Source organism: Lissotriton vulgaris, chromosome 2_1 (assembly GCF_964263255.1).
Source record: "Lissotriton vulgaris chromosome 2_1, aLisVul1.2, whole genome shotgun sequence".
In the NCBI taxonomy this organism is placed as follows: Eukaryota; Metazoa; Chordata; class Amphibia; order Caudata; family Salamandridae; genus Lissotriton; species Lissotriton vulgaris.
In genome coordinates, this window is record NC_141687.1 from 1,349,877,864 (window position 1) to 1,349,900,663 (window position 22,800).

Below are 22,800 nucleotides of genomic sequence, written 5' to 3' on the forward strand. Positions count from 1 at the left end.
TGAGCTGAGTTCCTTTTGGGGAGAGGTAGTGGAGGTTCTGAAGAAGGTAACAGAGAGGGACCTGCAACTCACCATGGCACACTGCATCCTACACTGGTTCCCTCACACTTCAAAAAACAAGGTTACTAGCAAATTTCTAGATTTGGGGCTCCTCCTGGCGAAGCGGGCCATCACGTCTCAATGGAAGGCATCCAGGGGACCCACGGTAGAGCGCTGGAAGGCTGAGCTGCATAAATGGGCCCGGTGTGAGGGTGAGCTTCGTCTGCAGGCTGCGCTCAGGGCGGGCAATGACATGGCACTGGAGAGGGCCAGGGCGTGGGAGGGGCTGGTCCTGGACCTCACGCTCCTGGACATGGACGAGGATGACACCCCGGCGCATAGCCCGGCTCCGGAGGAGCGCCCGCCTGACGCGGGGATGGCTTAGGCCCCCTGTGCTGCTCCCCTAGTTGCACTCCACTGTGGTGACTTACGAATAATTGCTGATGAATCCTGATGCTTTGTTTCGGATCTGGTTTAGCCGGGAGGGTTGAGGGCTTGATTCGGTGGTACTCTAGCACGCCTGGGGGGGTGGGGGGTCCGGGAGAGGGCGGGGGGGGGGGGGGGCGGTTTTGGGTAGGTTCTGGGCGGGGGGGGGGGGTAGTTGGGGTTGGGAGCGTTGAGGGAGGGGCGGAGGGGGGGCTGTCCAGCAGGGGTGAAGAGGGATCCTTGGTTCAACTGGATGTGGGCCCCGGAAGAGGGAGCGTGAGGACTGAAAAGCAGCTCTGCCATTTCCCGAACACCTGGTTGCTATGTCCCAACACAGTATTTTTCGGTGCGGATTGCCCCCCCATGATATTGCCGCTCAACCTTCGGGGTGTGAGCTAAATGGCTGTGTGACACGGATGTGGGGAAGTCGCGCATTCCTAGAGCGACAAGGGAAATGGCTCGAACATACTGTATGTATCACTAACCTTGCTGCAATAAAAAGATATTTACAACAAAAAAAAATGGTTTGGTCTCCGCGCCTGGAGACTAGTGTACTTTGTGCTACTTACCCGATTGCTTTTGAAAGGATTCTTGTGTACTACGCTGATCTCTCTGGGAAGGAGATATACCACTGTGTTAGCGAGTGTTGTGCAATAAATAGAAGTCTTTTTATATAAACACTGGGTGGTTCTTTCTTATTTAAGTTACACCACAGATTAAACTAGTAAAACAAGCTGCTTAACACTCCTTCAAGATAAGCCTGAAGGTTGCTATCCACAGCTACCACTTTGAAAGCTTTTTGTGGTTATCAAAAGCACTCAAATCGCCATAAGGGTTGCCATGATTAGTGCAAAGTGCCTCACTTAAATAAGTGAACACCATATACTAAGCCAGCCTCCTACACTTGTCATGCAAAATTTCCCAAAATTACACTATTAGGAATTCTTAATGTGAATGCAAAGGCAACAACAGAACACGAGCATCTGAACATAAAGTGCAAGTTTTGCATTTTGCTGAATTTTTTGCAAAATTTCTCCAAATTGTGAATTTTGCACAGCCCTGGTGGTACACTGATGGCAGTTCTTTGACGCCAAACACATGAACTCTCCTCAGGCTTGCCAGTTCTTTCACTATGAGTAAATGTTTTGATCCGTATATTCCCATTCAATTAACAATATGCTAACAGTCAGCAGTTTCTACACCATTTTTCCTCAGCCTTTCACGCATTTTTGCAATCAATGTGCCAGCTCTAACTCAAGAAATTCCACTACCTTTGTGTTGCTAAGTCCAAGCAACTTCAAACTGAGGAACAAGCCCCAGCTAAAATATTGCTGATGCATTTTTGTGCTACCATGTCATGAATTAATCTCTGTGCTATGTTAATGCACAGACGCGCATGAAACCATCTTTCAATACCTAGTCTGTGGAGTGCTTGTGCTGTTGAAAGCAACAGGAGGTACAATTGAGTGTGTGCTGAAACTACTGCAGCCTGATATCACCAGTACTTAACGTAGTACATTACTGATCAACAATGTTAATTTTTTTGCCAAGTAAATCACCAAGCACTGTTTTCAGAAGTATTTGTAGGCTCATGAGTCACACCTTAACAAGTCTGCTGTTCGGATCTGTACTTACACCTGCCCTCTGCACAAGCTAACTCATTAACATATGTAATCAATTCTCCATCTTAAAACAGAAAGCAATAGGAAATCAGATGTTGTCCAACTGAGTTCATTAGTAAAGTGCCATCAACCTAGGCCCAGACAGCTGGTCCCTCTATTACTTAGCAACAAACTCCTATACACTTTTATCCCTTCCATCTCCACATTTCAGGTGAAACAAAGATACCAATGCCCCACCTCCTGCATAAGCAATAAACCACAACACACTGTGATTTTCCCTCATTTCGCCAGTAACTGTTTTTCCAAATTGCACTGGCCACCCAATTCATCATCCAGACCAAACATCTTCGAGCATCCACTTCTTCCTTACTTCACTTTGAATAGTGTCCATCATATTATCAAACACAACTTTGTCCAGCACTATCCTCACTATCTTTTACAAATCCTTTGAATTCAAACTTGAACTTCAATTTACTCCTACCTTCTTCTGCATGTAATTCGCCACCTCAGTGTTCACCTTGTCAAACTTTACTGCATGACTGAGCAATCCCATGGACAACCACTACCAAAGGTGGAAGTTCTGGAACTCCCCAATAACTAATACTCTGCACTTGTCATACATGGAAAGTTGGGATATTACGCCTCCTTGACTCTGAGAAGGTGTAGACTTGCAGTCAAGACCTAGCTTAAAGGAGGTGGTGTGCTGTGAGTTTCGGTACAGTGCAAAACAATTATCAAAGTTGCTATACACATATGGATGTCCCACCAGAGTTCTGATTACACAACACATTTCTAGTCCTTCAAAGTATTAATATATTTATAGTAGGTAGTGGCATCAAATATACAAACCACAATGAAAATGGTAATGTTGCACAATGCAAAACTCACCACAGCTATGCACATTCTATGGTTTACAATCCCTGAATGATCACGACCAATTGCAAAATATTGAGAGCAAAAACGCACCCCAATAATGGAATTATGAGAATGTTGGAAGGGTTAAACAATGTTCTCAAATACATACTGACAGTGATTGTATAAAAAAAGGTCGAGTATCACACGATCATATCAATTTTTGAACTTTCAAACTGAATGTTTAAAGAAGTGGATGTAACAATACGTTTTAACTTGTTTATACGTCCGTGTGCTTTTAACAAAACAATGTATCTGGTATTTTGGAATATTATTTTGGTTTTAATTAACTAAACAAAAAAACTTTTCAGTTTCAGTTACTAACAGGGAATGATATATTAACGTTATGACAAGACTACCAAGTGGAAGATCATGTACCCTCTGTCAATACTTAGATGATTCATTATGAAGTGATAATAATTTACTGTTCACGTCCTATACAGAAACAAAGCAAGCAAATCATATTAAAAATGAGCTGCTAGCAAAGCACGTTCTAAACAAATAGGAGCATCTGGGACTGGAGATCAAAAACGGAAATACTTGCCTTAAGACACCCCAGGGTATACGTGAGCTTTAAAAGTTGCATTAACATTATCAGAGGGTCCTATGCCTTGCATACGGGGATTACACATTTTCCATACACTCCCTGATGTTTCTTGCCTTCCTGATTTACAAAAAAAACTGTCTCTTAGCACGCAGCAATATTGATTTGCACTGATAGAGTCAGAGGGGAGCATCTGGGACCGGAGAGCAGCAACTTAAAAAAGATCGACCTTGTTACCACAGGTCCTTATACCTTGGATCTGGAAACCTCACCAACTCTGTAATCTATACCACTTCCCGATTCTCCGTCCAACAAAAGGTGCTGGTGACTAACAAACCAGGAGACGCTGCAAAGCAGATATGCATTGAATAAATGGCACAAGTCCTCTAGAGCCGCAGGGTGGTCAGTGGAGACTGAAAAGACAGACTAAACTAGAGGGCCTTATGCCTTTGATCCAGAGATCGCAAATTGTATGTATTTGTATTGTATTGTAGCACAAGTTACTTACCTTTGGTAACAATATATCTGTAAGAAACAATAGTTAGTGTTAGATTCCTTACCTTAGAAAATCCCCAGGTGTCAGACTGGATCCGGAAAGTTTTCGTCAGCAGTACCCCTGCGCGTCGCTAGGTGTCGTCTGCGGCTCCGCGTCCGTCGTCGTGATCGCCCGGATGACGTCGGAGTACTTACACGCTGCCCTCGCGTGCTGACATCAGTTCTGTACATATCTTTCCGCGCCATGATAGAAACCGACACTGGTGCCATAAAACTAGGGTCCTGAAAGGGATATCCTTAACCCTAAATATCGGTTCGCAGAACGGGGAGGATGGGTGGGGCGGTAAGGAATCTAACACTAACTACTGTTTCTTACAGATATATCATTACCGAAGGTAAGTAACTTGTGCATCTGAAAGAAACAGGTTAGTGTTAGATTCCTTACCTCAGAATAGACACCCCAGCAATACCAACCCCGGTGGTGGGTCTGCGAACCAAGATCACACCAGAAAGTCCTGGAGAACGGAACGGCCGAAAAAGCCATCTCTCCGGACTTGGCTGTCCAGGCAGTAGTGCCAGGCAAACGTGTGCAGCGAGGCCCACGTAGCTGCCTGACCGATGTCCTGCAAGGGGACTCCTCGACCCAGGGCAGTAGTAGCCGCTGTGGCCCGAGTGGAATGGGCACATAGCCCCACAGGAGGCTCCTTTTTCGCCACGGAGTAGCAAGCCTTGATGCACAAGACGACCCACCGAGAGATGGTCCACTTGTGCACCGCACGTCCCTTCTTAGCGCCCACGTAACCAACAAAGAGCTGGTCATCCACCCGGAACTGGCGTGTGCGATCTAGATAGGAGGAGAGAGAACATTTTAGGTCCAGACGGTGGAGCCTTTCCTCCTCCTTCGGAGGATGCGGAGGTGGAAAGAAGGTGGGCAAGGTGATGGACTGCCCGACGTGAAAGGCTGAGACTACCTTGGGCAGGAAAGAAGGACGAGTCCTCAGGACAACCTTGTCCGGATGGACAGAGAGGAAAGGAGGTTTTGAAGATAGGGCCTGGAGCTCACTCACTCTCCTGGCAGAGGTGATGGCAACCAGGAATCCAGTCTTAAGAGTCAGAAGACAAAGAGGACAGTTATGGAGTGGCTCAAAGGGAGCGCAGATCAGATAAGTCAGTACAAGGTTCAAGTCCCACTGAGGCATCACAAAGGGAACAGGAGGGAACATGTGCGTGATGCCTTTCAAGAATCTATTTACAACAGAGCACTTGAAAAGAGAAGGCTGATCAGAAAGCCTTAAGAAGGCTGAAATGGCCGAGAGATAGCCTTTGATAGTGCCCAGAGCAGAGCCCCGCTGAGCAAGAGACAAAAGGAAGAGAAGAACTTCTGAAAGGAGGGCAGAGAGAGGATCCACAGCCTTTGCTGTGCACCATGCCACAAATTTGTTCCACCTGCAGACGTATACCGTTTTTGTGGAGGGACGCCTGGCTGCCAGAATCACATCACAGACTTCAGGAGGCAAGTCAAATGGCCTCAACTGTCGCCGCTCAATCTCCACGCATGGAGGTGGAGACTGGACAGGTTCGGGAGGAGGACCGTCCCCTGCTGCTGAGACAGAAGGACCTCCTGAAGAGGCAGACAAATAGGGGGATCGACTGACATGCTGGGTAGCTCGGGATACCAGTATCTTCGTGCCCAGTCTGGTGCCACAAGGATGACTTGGGCCCGGTCTCGCCTGATCTTTTTCAGCACTCTGGGCAGAAGTGGTATAGGCGGAAAGGCGTACAACAGACCGCAGCTCCACTTGTGACTAAAGGCGTCGCAGAGCGAGTGCTGCCTTGGAAATTCCAACGTGCAAAACTGATGACATTGCACGTTCTCTTTCGTGGCAAATAGATCTAACCAAGGCTCTCCCCACTGCTGAAAGAGACCTTGCGCCACGTCAAAGTTCAGACACCATTCGTGATCCATCATGCACCGGCGGCTGAGTTCGTCCGCCCTGGCGTTCAGGGAACCTGCCAGGTGTTGAACCACCAGGGTGATGCCCTGGTGTGCCAGCCATTGCCAGATGCGCAGAGCCTCCTGGGAAAGGGTCCACGACCCAACCCCGCCCTGTTTGTTGCAGTAGTACAAGGCGGTGGTGTTGCCCGTGAACACCTGCACTACACTTCCCCAGGCAGAGGGAAGGAATGTCTTCAGTGCAAGTCGTATCGCCCGCAGCTCCAGAAGGGTGATAGGGAGACGGGACTCCGCCAGAGACCAGAGACCAGAGGCCTCTGATGTCCCTCTCTCCCATGTGGCCCCCCCATCCCAGGGGGGACGCATCTGTCACCACTACGAGCTCCGGTTGGGGTAGGGAGAGAGATCTGCCGCTGATCCAATCGCGGTTCGTGAGCCAACACTGCAACTTACTCGCAGTGCCCTCCGAGATCAGGACGTTGTCGGACAAGTTGCCCTGATGCTGTGCCCACTGAAACTTGAGGCCCCACTGCAGAGCCCGCATCCGCCACCTGGCGTGATGCACCAAGAGGATGCAGGAGGCCATCAGCCCCAGGAGCCGCAACGTCAGCCTGACAGAGACTCGGGATAAAAGGCTGAAAGATCGGAATCAGAGCCTGAATATCCCGAACCCGCTGTTCGGGGGGGGGGGGGGGGGGGGGGGAACCCAATACTGTGCTGAGTCCAGAACCGCCCGGATGAAAAGGAGCATCTGAGAGGGACACAGGAGTGACTTCGGCACGTTGATGGAGAACCCCAGCGAGTGCAGGAGGTAGGTCGGCCGTAGTCTGGAGGTGGGAGATGACTGTCTGGGGCGAGCCTTCCTTCAACAACCAGTCGTCAAGATAGGGGAAGACTGAAACCCCTAATCTGCGCAGATGAGCTGTGACCACCGCCATCACTTTCGTGAACACCCGTGGGGTGCTGGTAATGCCGAAGGGGAGCACAGTAAACAAAGTGCTCGTGGCCTACCGTGAACCGCAGGTAACGCCGGTAGGCCGACAGGATGTGGATGTGGAAATACACGTCCTGCAAATCCAACACTACCATCCAGACTTCTGGGTCCAGGGTAGCTAGGACCTGAGCCAAAGTCAGCATCTTGAACTTCTATTTCGGAGGAAGCCGTTGACGCTCCGTTGGTCCAAGATAGGGCGTAGGCCTCATTTGCCCTTCTTGGGTACCGGAAAGTAGTGGGAATAGCAACCACGCCCTACTTCTGGCCCAGGAACGTGCTCAATGGCCCCCTTGGCCAAGAGGGCCGTAACTTCCTCCTGCAGAAGTTGCAACATGCGGTGGTTCTGCGGTGGCATGGTTGGAGGGGTCGCCTCGAAGGGGAGGGAGTAGCCCCTTTGGACGATTTGCAGCACCCACCTGTCCGACGTGATAGTACACCAGTGGGGGAGGTGATGACGGACCCTGCCCCCCACTGGCAACAAATTGGCCTGAAATGCCGGACTAGGAAGGCTTAGAGGCAGATGCTGCAGGGGCAGGTGTGGACTGACACTGCCGGTGTCCCCTGGTACTGCCATGGCGGTAACCAAGTCCACGACCGTGTTGAGCCTAGGTCTGCGGCTGGTTGGACGTGTGGAGGCACCCCTTCCTTGGCCACCAAAGGATCGAAAAGAAGAAGTTTGCTGGCATTGGCCTAGGCCCAAGCACTTGGCCGTAGCCCTGGAGTCCTTGAAACGCTCCAGCGCACTATCCGCCCTGTTGCCAAAGAGGTGACTGCCATCAAAGGGCATGTCCATGAGGGTGGCCAGGACATCGCCCGAAAAGTTGGCGGACCTCAGCCAGGCGTGGCGGCGAACCGCCACCGTCGTTGCAATCGCCCTACCCAGCGAGTCCGTTGTGTCGAGTCCACACCGTATGGAATAGTGTGCTGCATCCCGCCCTTCCGCAAGGGCTTGGGCGACATTTGCCAGGGCCTCCTCCTGGCACTGTGGCAGCACCTCCGCAACCGTATCCCACAGAGAGTGGGTGTAACGGCCCAAAAGGCAGGCGGTGTTGACAGACCGCAGCCCCAAACTCCAGGAGGAGAACAGTTTCTTCCCAAACTGATTGTACCTTTTGGATTCCCGATCCAGAGGACCGGTCGGGAATGCGGTCTGGGAGGTAGAGGCCTGGATCAACAGGCTCTTGGGGGTGGGGTGAACGGGCAGGAAGCTAGGGTCGCCCGGAGCCGGGCGGTGGCGTCGGGCCAAGTTCTGATCCACAGGGAGGCTTGTTGAGGGCTTGGGCCAAGTGCCCAGCAGAACGTCGATGAGGGCTTCGTTGAACAGCAGTAGAGGCTCTGAGGAGCTTGCCTGCGGTTTGAGCACCTCAGTGAGGAGGTTAGTACTCACGGCCGCGACAGGGAGTTCAAGAGCCAAGGCCTTGACCGCCCTGTTCAACACTACATTGTAAGCACCCCCCTCCTCCGTAGCCATGGAGGGAGGAGAGACAAATCCAGTGTCGGGCGAAGTGTCCAGACCACTGGCCTCCCCTAGCTCGTCTGCCCAGTCCTGGCTCAACAGGCACTGCAGTGCCAAAGGGTCCTCAGACCCCTCCCAGTCCCCCTCGTCATCCATCTCCTGACAGTCAGGGAAAAATGATGGAGCCGGTTCGTAGGTGAATTGCTCACCCATCGGCGCCGGCGACGGACAGCGCCAGTCTGACGCCAAAGGCTGGGACTGGGGACAGCGTCGTCCCGGGGACGGCGTCGTGGGCGACACCCTCGGGGTTGGCGCCAGCGGAGGAGTCATGAGGTCGACTGGAGACGACCCGGATCCGGGCCCAGATCCTGCGGGGTCCTGCGGTGTCGGGACCGAAGTCGACGACGGCGCAGGGGCCGAAGCACCCGACGGAGCCGCTGGCCTACTAGGACTCCCAGACGGACCCGCGGGGTCCGAAGGTGCCTCGACAGGGTCAAACGGAGGGAAGTGAATCCTCATGACCATGAGGAAGTCACGTATCTCCTCTAGCGTCGCGTGCAGCGTAGGGACCGGCGGGTGTGAAGCTGGACGCGTGCTTGCGGCTTCGGCGGTGTCGCCCGAACCCCCGGCCGCGTCGCGCAATTGTCGGGGGGAGTCGGAAGAGCAATGACGCCTCTTCGACTTCTTTTTGCAGTGCCTCGACTTACCTGAAGACTTGCAGCCCGAAGAGTGGTGTTTACTCGTTTAGTGGTGATGACCGCGGCTCCGCGACCGGTCCCTCGACTTCCTCCTCGACGGGGACCTCGAGCAGCGCGGAGCAGACTGCCGGAGCTCGCAGACGACGCCTAGCGACAAGCAAGGGTACTGCTGACGAAAACTTTCCGGATCCAGTCTGACGCCTGGGGATATTTTAAGGTAAGGAATCTAACACTAACCTGTTTCTTTCGTTGCCGGAGGATGCGCCATTGTAACCACTGTTCCCACGAACCTGCGCGCGTGGGCGCGCGCCCACGATTGTCACCCAGAGCGCGCAGTGTCAGGGATTTAGCGCGCACACTGTTCAGACCGGGACATCCCTAAAAGACCGTTCGCGCCGCCGCTTTTTAAACGTGAGCGGCGTGAAATCCAGGCAGGAGGCAGAGACATAGTGCTTGCAGACGTGCAAAGCCCATTGTGCTTAAAGGGCTTCAGAATCAGCCCCCCACACTCCCGTCGTGTGCGCCCTGCTGAGACAGCTTCCTGGGCATACATCAGCCGCACCGAGTACTTCAAGGGTCTTTAAAAGACCATTTGAATGTTAATGAGCTTTGTGTTTTTTCGCCCCTGCATTTCCACACTTCCTACTCCTGGAAGAAATGAAACACCCTCAAGCGACTACAGCCGCTCTCCGTGTGCATGTTTTATGTCATGTTTGGGTGCCAATTACAAATGCCACGGGTCTCTCCGAGGGCACATCCACTGCCTAATTGTGCGCTGCCCTAAGACTTCTGTATCTTTTCACAAATACCAGTGACCGCCTCTTTGTAAGGCTAGGCGGTGCTTTTAGGGAGCATGTGGCATCGGCTGGAGTACTACTAGTAATGTTGGCAGGCAATTGATAAAGTCGCAACATTTTTTAACGAAATTAAAAGTTCTTTTTCGGTGGGCCTCCGATGAACATGTATTTGCTTTTTCATTAGAGCTTCTGCTTTGCCATCCCACCTATTCCTATTAGCCAATACCAGATCTGCTTGTTGACCTTTTTTTTTTCAATTCTCAAGTTTTAAGTTTATTATTAAATTTGCTCGGTTACTAAAATCTTTGCAAAATTCAAAAAGACAATAAAATTCGGAAAATACACATACATTTAAAAGTATGTAACATCCTCCAGCGGGATTTTTTGAGCTCTATCGATACATTTAAACAAATACATTAAAAACCATCATGATCAGATAAAGTTCAAGCAGCTCTGCAAAGTGCAACTGGGCAGGTTCTGACATGTATTTCCACCCTCATCCTACAGTAGGAATGATGCCCACGAGGGGCTCAGTGTGCAAATCTGAGTCCAATGGAGGATGATGTCCTGCATGGAATGAAGTGTAGCTGCCCTTAAAATCAAATAAAGTGCATAGCATCGTGCATCTAATTATAAAACTGCTGTCTAAAAAATTCAAATAAATACATTCAAACTATCATGTAAGCTTAGTGCAAGCAGCTCTATACAGTGCAAACGTGTGTTCCGGCCCTGATCTTTATTACAACTGATACCCATGAGGTGCTCCGTGCACAAATCAGATCCCAATGGCCGGTGGTGCCAGGCGTGGCATGGGGTGCAGCCACCCGTAAAATCCAATAAAATGCGTATTGTGCAGATAAATATTCTGTTAGGCCTTATTACTTGTAAAACGCCTTGCTTGGTATGGCGCTCATTCAATTAGTCAGCAGATTAGCAGCAGGATGAGTGTGGGTGCAGCTGTATAGTTTAGATATATCTCACTTCTATTAGACAGAGTGCGCACTGTTTTGGTGGGGGATCTTCTGGTATGCGCTTTTAACATTAGGTTACGATTCATGGCTTATTAGCACAGGAAAAGTTTAGCGTTAGCCCTGTGTTGCCATTTTCGTTTCCACCTTCATAAGAAACTTTACAAACCAGCAATTCATCTGCGGGCCCCCTGGGGTGCAGCAGGCCAGCACAGCCTGTCTCTGTGTGCCTAGAACTCTTTGGTTAAAAGCTCTTGATAGCTGGCTCCGTTCCCCAATTAACTCCTTGCAGGAGCATACCAGATGTGGCTAAACTTCTTTGCCATTGCTGCATAGGTGGCATCCAGTCTGTATGTCATGTTTCTGCAATGGGGTAGATGTATCAGGGAAGGAAGCAAACTTAAGAAATACTTTATGAACTTCTCCTTGACTGTTTTGGTGTACCCTGAGTGGAAGTACTGTTGAGGTGTGACTATACTGTAGTTATTTAGAGTAATCCAGGCATGGGCTCTGGACTGTAGAGCTGTCTCATCTTTGATCAATGAGAGAGTTTTTAATGTTTTTCTAGACAGTTTTTTAAAGCTCAGATGGCTGATGGGAGTTTCCCAGAACTGGGTTAGCCGCGGTAAACTCCCCCTGAACCCCTTGCTCCTCAAGATACCCTCCTCCGTCACAAAATCAAGCAGGCGCAGCGCAGGGACACATCAGAAGTCATGCTTCATCCTGTCAAGGGTCCCCTTAAGTACACAGGTTTTGTTTTGCACATGCAAAGTCAGAGATTTGGACATCGTAGGCTTTGAAAGTACGCAAACACTCCGTAAGATTCCATGAATCAATGAAAATTATTTCATTTTCTGAAAAAAAATATTTGGGCCAATTTATTAAACATTTTTGTTGCAAATGATACTCTTGCTAATGGGAAAAGTGAAAAAAGTTTTAAAATCTTGGAGACTGTGGTTGTGGTTCAGCAACAGAGCAGAGTTACACGGCGGTTCTCAGCAGTCCTCAGAGGTCTTTCAGTGGGCTAAGCTCTCGCTCTGATATTCTGGGTCTCCTTCTTATACCCAGTTCCCGCTCGTATCAACTTCGAAGAGCATCATCAAGTGGAGAGAACAGAGGCATACAGTGAGGTTTTTACAGGGGCAGTGAAGCCATGAAGTTCTCCTAAGCCTCCCTCCCTCGCTTGTTTTTGCTTGGTTTATCTTGGGAGAGCGACGCGCAGTGGGTGAAGGCACAGAGGTACGGAGGTCTACATCTGTTGGAAGCCAGGGAGTGCTCAGGGTTGGAGCACGGTGCTCAACCCTGAATCGCTTGAGGCTGAATTACTGAAGTGTTCTGCCATGAAATGCACTGAGATGCTTGTTGATTGTGGCCCGGTGCACAGTCTTAAACCAAACTGAAGTTCGGAACTTAAGAATCTTGAAAAGGGGCTGCGGTAGGGTGGGTACTAGTGCAGCCATACTGAGTTGAGCGCTACCTCATTGAGATGGCCCCACAAGGTTAGAGAGCTCTGTGCTTGCTCCCCCATGACACACCAAACATACCAAAAACATTTAAACCTCCTGTTATTGTTAAGATTGCAATGCAGGCTTGACTAATCAAGGGAACCAAGGCATTTACAGGAAGAATTAAATCCGAAAAGATCGGACAACAGGCTGCGCAGAAATGATTGAATCAAAAAGTTGTGCCAGATAACACAACTAAAGCAAGTGAAGGCCATGGCAATCCATTGATATCGCCAATGCAGACATTTGGGGAAATTAACCGTTGCTGTAAATTTATGTTTTTAAGAGACTCAGCAGCAGTCATGTATTCAACAGAAGAAAATATTGCAGAACTGCCAATCCGTTCATTCCTCCAAAGTCAGATTCACTATTGAATCCAGATCAACGGTCCAGCATAAGTCCATCTATGAATTTAAAAGTAACAGCACCTGGAAACAGTGAAATGTCAGTAGATAAAGTTATCATGATACAGGCCCAGGTTCACGCACCAAGCTATTCTTATTCAACACCAAGACCCCACCCTAACATGCGCTATCCACAGACCAACAATTCCATCTTTGTCTCCATTGAGGAAGCAGAGAACTCCTGGCTGTACTCAATTTAACTAGCAAACCATATAGATCCAGTACAGGCAATGGAAAGTTAAGACCATCAATCTGGTTGATGATCCTGTAGGGCATGAGCAATCTGGTACTTAAATCTCAGATTCATCTGAGCAATTAACCCAAGAAGAGCTAATTAATGAACATAAGTCTGCATTTAGCGACCAAGTAACATTAACTCTGCCACAGCCAGAAGGCATCAACGGAATACATTTGATGGCCCTTCGTTGAACGCAATTAGGAAAATAAAGACCCCACACACTGTTGTCTTTACTAATGAGAATGCATTTCAACCCAAACCAACCCTTTTTACCATCATTCGTATAGTGAAAGATAAGGAAAAAACACACCTCTTTAACCTATACCATGCAGTTTGCAAGCAGCTCTTTGACACTTCATAGGTTACTGTCCTATATCATTATTGTAACTTATGAACTGCAAGGAACAAAAGGTTCTCTACAACAAAAGCAGTAACCTACTGAACTATCCACATAAAATACAGTTCTGTTATGTGTATGTTACACATTTTTGTAACCGGCATATTAACCATCTGTACTACTTTCTGATGAGTCAAAACTGCAACCAGACAAACATCTCTCTCCAGCACAAATTTTAATCACGGGAAACCATTACATCGCAGTCTCAACAATGACCAGCGTTTGCAAAGCATTCACTACCCCGACTGCAACTTTACCACAAGTTACTTTAACCCAAAAGTTGTTACGGCGACTTGCTGTAAGAGACTCATTTTTGGACTGGTGACAAACTATCTCTGGCGGGATATCCAGACATTACTCCATAGCTTGCACGTCTAATTGTTAATATGTTATCTAATTGTGTATGTATGTGAACTTGTATAAGCTCCCAACATTCCCCACCCTATGAACAGTCCTTGAGCTGAGGATCTTCAGTAACATCTTATTATGATACCACCATTGGAGTCTTGTGCTTTTCTAAACCCAAAGTGTACTTGCCTGTGTAACCAATTCATGTCATTGCGTGTATATCTAAATTGAAAACCTGCCTTAAGACACTACATGTGGCGCTACATGTGTGGAAATGCACTCTTTTCACTTTTTTAAGCAAAGGTGTAGAGTGATATTTGGCGCTGCACCACATACGTGGTCTGGTTTCAGGCGCACATAGCCTTAGTTGCAGCGCACAGAGACCTTATACTGCCGCACACAGAGGAAAAAAATTAGAGGGAACATTGATTGTAACCATAGGGGAAATACTGGTTATCACCGATCGGACTCATCATATACCGTTTGGGATATTAAACCCACAGTATCCAATCTTTGACCGTGTGCTGATGGACTACTTTTCCAACATGGATAATAGATGGACTTATTTTCGTCTGCAACTATATTTAATCTTTGGATCAACAAATACTACTCTACAGATTGTATTCTTGAAGGACAGTGGATACATTGATCAGTTATTCTCTTGGAACTATTGACCGTTATCAGATGAGACAAGCCTTTCTCATCTATTGCGGTACTACTCCGTTTGAATCTCATCTTCCGTCTCGAATCTAAGTCAATCTTTATTAGAAGAAGACCTGAAGAAGTCCCCCTCTTGGGACGAAACGAGTCGGCTGTATGGTGCTTCATCTTTTTTGAAATAAAGAAATCAAAACGAGGAACTACACTCTCTGTGACTTATTGAAAGTATAAATTATATGCCAAATGTTGTGGTGCACCTGTGCTGTTCTGTTCAACTGTTTCTTTCAGACATTGCATTTATATAGCGCTTACTACCCGACGAGTCGATTTTTCGGCGCTGCACGCTACTTTCATCCCACTTTCCACACTTTCCTCCTCTTAAAAGGCACGAGGTGCTGATAAGGGCTGATCAGCAATGATATAAAGGCACACAGAGCAGGACAAGAGCACTATCTAGTCCAGTAAGGTATTTCACAGGGTCAATAGAGGCTGTAAGGCTGTACTCTGGTCTGTAAGATTTTAACAGAACTTTAGAAACCAGAGAGATCATGTGATACACCAGGCTCAAGAGCCAAGGTAAGGCCCGGTGACAGAAAGCCAGAATATTGCTTTCAGCAAAACTTCTGGTTCAAGCAAGGTAAACGACAGTCAACATAGCAGGGCATTTCAAATCAAATGCCTACTTAAGACTTGCCATCGGTAAACCACTCACAAAAGAATGAACTACTGACCCACCTTGATTCACTTATGACAGCGACAATGCGTAGTTCCAGTATGGGTTATGTTTTGATATACAGCATAGTCCGAGACTGTGGAAGGCTCCAAGCGGCTATTTCAAGTTCAATTCCAGGGCCGATTAACAACCTCGTCAGCAATGGTAGCAATATGTAGTGGTGGTATAAAACAAAAAAGGGAAAAAGATCTACGCATCTTACAATGAGAATCTGAGATTCAACGTCCTTATGTTAAATAACGTATATCTTCTCCCTTACTTAAAACTGAATTTACATATCTTACAGTATCAGCCCACATTTATGGCTGATATTGGTGCGACCAATACTTCCTCTTCACTGGTGTAACTAATTCTAGCAATCATGTGAACAACATGTTGCACATGAGGTATTACAGCAGGTGCCTTAAATTAGTCAATAACTCAATGGAAACACAGATGCCCATTTTTAAAGGCATTACCAGGCTTGGTTGTCGCAACTAAAAACAAATTGCAAATGATTAAGTAGAATTAGATCTGCTAATCCACAGGTATAACCATTCATGTAGTGCGCCTTCACGCCTTTCACTCCTGGGGAGTAACAAGTATATACAGTAACTTAGTTATCAAAGTGAAAAGTAACGGTACCAGAGACCCTAGGACACCAGAGGCAAACAATAGCACCCAATATGGGTTCTACACAGTAATTACCCAATATGTAATCCGAGTACACAGTGAACAGTCACTACTTGATAACACAGACCACAATTGTTTCCAGCAAAGTTTAATAACAAAAACAAATGCACCATTTCTTACCTGGCAAATACCCTGTGTTTGTTAGCTTTTTCTTTGCCATATTGCACAGACTGAACTTCAGTTCTACCGCTGAAAGAAGGATCAAGTTAGCAGTAAATCATTTTATACTCGAGGAAGCATTACTTCAGTTCGATTTAAATATTGAAACGAACACACACTTTATAATGCCCAAGGCATCACAGTTACTAGATAAGAATAAACACATTCAAAATATTTCATAGAGGTCGTAAAACCCATGTTCACATGTTGCACTAGTCCTCGGGTGGTGGCAGAAGCACTGCTTCGAGTAGGGGTACCACGCAGGTGGACGGCATCCCCCCACTTATTTTACCGGGTGGACGCTGTCCCCCATGCCAAACAGCTGGACTTCCCTCTTTGCCCTCTCTGGGATGAGATCGGAGCTCACAGGACGCTGCACACGCGCTGGCTTCGCAGATGCAATCTCATCTAAGGGGTGAACAAGGGGAGGCAATGAACCCCATGGTGCAAGGCGCCTTTCGTGACATCACTTCCTGCCATGACGTCACTTCCGGTGACAGCGTCCCCCCACTTCTTTTTTTAGGACTTGTGCCCTGGAAGCAGTACAATGCTTACAATGGCTCCTTCTAGCCCGAAAAGAAGTCAACTGTGTGCCAGTGCTGGTGGGCTGCAAAGCACATCCTTTGATATTTCGCAACAATAATATGTAAGCAGCATGCATGCTCAACTGAATGAAAGGAAAGCGCTTTTCAAATCCATTAAAAAACAAAAAACGTGTTTGGCAATTACTAGTTACTATTACATTTATTAGGGGAGAGGACTTGGCCTAACGGCTAGGGCGGTCGTCGTAGAATCTGGGGAACCGGGTTTGAGTCTCGACTATGACGCTAAACATCTTGTGATTCTGGACAAATCACTTAATCTCCCCGTGCCTAACAAAAATGAATGTGTCCTCATGTAACTCAACTGGTGCTATGTAAAGCGCTCTGATACCCGAAACATAAAATTTGTTAAAAAAAATTAGTAATGACTGTTAAAATAATTGCGAGGGGGGCGTGGCTAGGCGCGCTAACATGGCGGACACAGTCTAACTGAGCTCTGTCTCACCCGACACTTATCCGGCGATTATCCTGACTCCCTCCGCCTCCCCGCGGCCCAGAGGGATTATCCTAGCACCAGCGACTGGCGGCGAGCCTCCGGTGACACTTTGAGCACTCGTGGGTGTCTGGCGAGTGGAGTACGGACCTGAGCGGTGTGCGGCCTGGTGGGACAGGACGGGACCACGGACCTCGATTTTTGCGGGTCCCAGCGGCTGGTGCGGTGGGGGAGCCGCGGCCCGCTGGGAGAGGAGCAGGCGCCTTCATTGACGGGACCCGCGACTGGTTTCGGCAGTGAGTGCCAGCCCCCCCCCCGGAGTTCCCGCTAGATAGCGAGCTCCGAGGGAAGGGCCCTCTCCCCATATTTCGCCGGGGATCCTGTGCGGTGTGGCCTGGTGCAGCGCGGAGAAGCCGGGGGCTCCAGTTTGACACAGCCCGGGCGGCGGAGCCTGCGGGGGGCACTCGGGGGCATATTGGCCCTCTCTGTGGAGAGGGCCAATATGGGCGTCCTGTCTGTGGAGGAGGTGTGGCTGGCCCAGGGCTGGGAGCCTCGTCCTTGGGCCTATCCTTCCTTTGAGGCTGGAAGTCTCCAGCTGTAGTGGGCCAGCGACTGAGGTGGAGAGCGGCGCCCAAGGAGGGGCACAGGCCTGGGCCATTGCTGGTGTGAGAGGCTGGAAGGGGCCTGTATATCGTCATACGCCGGTCAGACCGGACCGCGGTGGTGGAGGAAGCGGCAAAGAGGCCTGAGCAGTGCCTGGTAGGCTGGCATGGGAGCGGGTTTCCTCTATTCTGGGGCCTAGTGGAACAACAGGGGGCACGAGACTGGACAGCAGGCCCTGGACCAAGGGTGCCCCATATCTGGCCAGGAGAGGCCCGGGAATCTACTAGCGGCTTTGGTGGCATTAGCCTGGACAGTGTCCTGTGGTCTGGTGTGGGGGCAGACCCTCCTTATTCCTAGAGCTTGGCGTAACGAACCGGGGGCTTGGGGCTCGACGGCATGATCTAGCCCGAGTGTGCCTTGATCCGGCAGGGAGTAGCCCGGGAACACATCTGCGATCCTGGTGATAATTGTGCGCCGACTGGGCTTCCCTTGGACGGACTTTTACAACGGGCGGCCATGACGAGGAACAAGGGTGGAGGCGGAACTGCGAAGCATGGGCCCATTATCAAGTTCACGGGACCTGGTGGGAGTGCAGGGGCTGCGGGCGGTCAACAGGACTCTGGCCCGTATAACACAGCTTTGATAACAGCCATAACCCAGTCCAGGGATATGCTGGACGCGAAAATTGGCGTAGTTGGATCGGATGTTACGCTATTACGCCAGGACTTACGAAATGCTGTGTCCCGCATCACGGAGGCCGAAACCCGGATTTCAGAGGTGGAGGACGACATGGCAGACCTGAAGCGCAAGGCGGCCAGTATTGAGGGCATCCAGAAGGGACTGGCGCTAAGGGCTGAGGATGCGGAAGGTCGGCCCCGGCAGAACAATCTGCGTTTCGTCGGCCTCCCGGAAGGCTGCGAGAAAGGCAACATGGAGGGCTTCTTGACGCAGTGGCTAAAAAGTTGGCTCCCCCGGACTCCCTTTCAAGGTGCTTTGTGATAGAGCGGGCGCACAGGGCTCTCATGCAGAAGCCGCCGGTGGGGGCGCGCCGGTGGCCTGTGATAGTTAAACTGCTGAACTATCATGACCGGGACACCATTCTGCAACAGGCCAGGGCCAAGGAATCCCTCCTCTACGAGAACCAACGTATCCTGATTTTTCCGGACTACACGTGCTTGGTGCAACAACAGCGGCAATCTTTTATGGCCGCCATGGCTCACCTCCGAGATCTCAAACTCCCATACGCCTTGCTTTTCCCGGCCCGTCTGCGGGTGGTCTTTCAGTCCCGCGCCCACTTCTTTGATACCCCCGAGGAGGTGGTTAAATGGACAGATGAAACGGTGAAGGTGAGGGTACACACACCGCCGGGTCTGGAGTCGGATTCAACCCTGAGTGAGGCACAGTCTCAGACCTCTCGGGGGTCGCGGAGGAGATGAAACTGGAGATCCAGATCCAGTCAGCATCCGGCGGTACCTCGGATAAGGGGAAGGAGGCCCCTGAACGTCAGACCGTAGAGAGTTGACTTTTCACACTGGGGGGTTTGAATTACATTGTAATTTTTGCATAGCCCTGTATTGATGTGCACTGTTGAGGTTGCTGTTTGCAGGCGGGAGGGGGCTGGCGTGTGGATATCCGCAAGGCTGTGAGTTAACGTGGGCGGTGGTGGGGTGGAGGGAGTGGATTTGTGGGCGGACTAGTCTTCCCCCTGTTGGCTTAGTGCTTGTTGGGGGTGGCTTAGGGCTATGGGTTGTTGGGTGGGGATCCATTGGTGTAGACGGCCTCAGGTCCTGCGTTGGGGGCCGAGAGTCAGTTATGCCGCGAAAGGGACTTCAATGTTCTTGAGGTATGGGGTGGGGGAACTGGGGTTTGTTGGTTTTGGGGGGGGGGGGCTTGTTATGGTTGGGTATGAGTCGCACAGTCACATGATGTCTCACTGGTTGTAGTGTATGAATATGCATTGCGCAGCGTCCGGGCTTCTATACTACGTGCTCCCCGAGGACGACTCCTGTGGGTAGGGCGCCGGGTCCCAGGGGCTCTCTTCGGGTCTTTAGTTGGAACGTGAGGGGAGTCCTAGACAAGATCAAGTGGGGGCAGTGTTACGGCAGGCAAAGAGGGCTGGGGCTGATGTGTTAATGCTACAAGAAACCGACCTACTATGTACTAAGACGCTGTGCTTACAGCGCTATGGCTACCAGCAGGTCTTTCATACAGGCTTCACAAGGGGGTCCAGGGGAGTGGCCATATTAGTGCATTGTAGAATTCCATATGTTCACTCGGCTCAATGGATTGACATACAGGGACGCTATGTATTTATTAAGAGTATGGTTGGGGAGGAGCCTCTGGTGCTGGAATATGTGTTTCCGCCCCGCCCCCTCTGCAATGGTCGATGGTGGAGAAGCTGTTTGCGGTGTGGGCTGACATCCCTGATGCGTTAGCGGTAGTAGGAGGGGATTGGAATGACATCATGGATTGATTCAAAGGTAGGCATAGGCCCGGGGGGGCCAGGTGGTGGGCCATTCCACCAAACTGGGGAACATGGTTAGACGTATGGTTGGACGTATCTTTCAGCTGTCCACAAATCCTTTTTCAGACTGGATTATATTTTTGCTCCCAGGGTAGTGGTCGGTAGGGTGGAGTCGGATGATATACTACCATGTGGGCTCTCAGATCATTCCCTTATTACAGTTGACATTTGCCTAGTCAGGGGCGGCAGCCGTTTAGATGGTGCCTGTCCGTGTGGCATCTGCTACACGAAGACTACCAGAAACATATGGGCGAGGCCATAGCTACATATTTAATCGAGAACATGGGGTCCGTTGCCAGTGCCGGGACTGTGTGGGAGGCCCTGAAACCCACGCTACTGGGGGGTAGACATAGCTTGATGTGCGGCTGCCGGAGGAGGCGTAGGGCGGAATTAGTTCGGGCTGAAGCCGAGATTGAGGAGTTGGAGCGTCGAGGCAGGGCTGAGGGCGAGGGTCAAGTGGTGGGGAAATTACTACAGGAGCAGCAGTCCTATGCCTCTCTGTTGATAGACGAGGCGCGGCAAATAAATAAAGCTTGCAACACGCAGCAGGATTTATCAGTTGGGGGACAAATCGGGAACGATGCTGCACCGGTTGTGTCGGGGCAAGTTCCAGGCGCTGGCCCTGCCAGGGATACTGGACGGAGCGGGGACCTTGGTCACGGATTCGAAAGAGATAGCGGAGGGCTTCGCTGCATACTACGCAGATTTGTATGCCCCGCATGAATGTCTCAGTGAAGAGGTGGTGGATAAGTTCATTGCCAACTTGCCGCCTCGTGCGGTATCAGATGAGGTGCAAGAGCGTCTTGAGCTCCCGCTGAAAGAGAAGGAGCTAGGCACGGCCCTAGGTGAACTTGACACAGGAAAGGCCCCCAGACCCAATGGGTTTCCTAGTGAATTCTTCAAGAAGTACCACCTGAAGCTGAGTGGGCGTTATAGGGCGGCCCTGGAAGAGGCCAGAGAGAAGGGTAGCCTCCCCCAGACTGGAGACACGCTGAAGTAGTGGTGCTCCATTAGCCGGGCCGGCCCCCAGAGCATCACGCTTCCTACCGCCCGATCTCCTTGTTAAATGTGGAGGCCAAAAGCATTAGCCAACCAGCTCTTGCCCCATATCACAGCGTTAGTCCACCCGGACCAGACGGGCGTCATGCCCCAGAGGGCGACCAGACACAATATTCAGAGAGCTCATGTAGCGGTGGCAGCGGTTCAGCACACGGGGGAGCAGGCGGCACTTTTATTAGCGGATATGGACAGGGCCTTTGATTCGCTAAGTTGGGTCTATCTGTTTGCGCTCCTGCCTCTGCTCAACCTGGGGCCCCCCTTTTTTTCATATTTGCAACTTCTATATACGGATCTGACAGCCTCGGTTCGAGTGGTGGGAGCTATATCCTCCAGATTTTCCATTGGGCGCGGTACCAGGTAGGGCTGCCCCCTTTCGCCGTATCTTTTTGCCCTAGCCATGGAGCCGTTGGCGGCATGGCTGCGAATTGAGTTCGAGTAGGAGCGGGGACTGTCTGAAAGAATCGCGCTCTACGCAGATTATGTCCTCTTTTTCCTTACGGACCTTAATAGGTCTGGGCCGCGCCTTCGAGCCATCATGCAAATCTTCAGACAATCATCAGGGCTATATAGGAACCCTCGTAAATCGCCTCTATGGGTGTTGGGGAAGCGCTCAGGAGTGGGGGACTGGGCATCTACGCTTCAGGTAGCGGTGGGCGGCATTAAGTACTTAGGGGTGTTTATCTCCGAGGTGCCAGCAGTCTCCTGCGAGTGGAATGTTGCGCCGGTCTGGTAACGGGTCCGGGGGGGATATTAAGACGTTGTCCCATATGCCATTGACCATATATGGTAGGTCGGCCATTTTTAAGATGGTGGCCCTCCCCAGACTACTATATCAACTGCAGAAATACCCTTACCCCATTCCACCCCAATGGTTCCGACAGGTGAATTCTGTTCTGGGGCAGTTCCTCTGGGTGGAGGGCACTATACGGGTGGCGCTGCGCACCTGTTTCTTATCTACTTATTGTGGGGGATTGGCGACCTCTGGTATTCTCTTATTATCAGGCCTCCCATCTCCTAGTGTTAAATGAGTGGTGGTATGGCGATTGGGGGGACCCGACATATGCCTTGGGTCTCATACGCTCCACACTATTCTCTATGCTGCACGCCTACGGAACCACTACCACCAGCCACGCAGGTTGTGTTCCAGATTTGGATGCAGGCTTTGCGTCGCATGGGGTGGTGGAACACCCTGACAGGTGAAACCCCCCCTGTGGCACAACAGGCGGCTTCCTGGGCTTGCGAAGCTACAGGGATTCCGGGGATGGGACAGTATTGGAATGTCGACACTGGAGGATGTGCTGTCTGGTACGACGCTTAAGTCCTTTCAGGATCTATGTAGGGAATTTAGTATGCCTCGTTCTCAGTTTAAGTATCTTCAGTTCCGCCATGCCCTTGTCCCGAGCCTGGAGGGTCTGGAGTCCGTCCCAGAGTTTAGCCCATTGGAAGCAAGGGTGTTTATGGAAGACCTAGAGATGAAAAAGATTTCTCGCATATACCAGTCACTTGTCACACATTCTGCCCCCACATTGCAGCAGCTCCGGGAGACCTGGGAAAGCGA

The 22,800-nt window shown here is 50.2% G+C and overlaps 1 protein-coding gene across 1 annotated transcript in view; it reads right to left on the minus strand.

Annotated features, from left to right (window-relative positions):
* Positions 1–22,800, minus strand: part of PTPN4 (protein tyrosine phosphatase non-receptor type 4) — a 1,255,365-nt gene that overhangs the window by 718,743 nt on the left and 513,822 nt on the right. Inside the window, exon 13 of the mRNA XM_086957111.1 lies at positions 15,983–16,051. Coding sequence (XP_086813237.1) covers positions 15,983–16,051 — 69 coding nt within the window. The remainder of the gene's footprint in view (positions 1–15,982; positions 16,052–22,800) is intronic.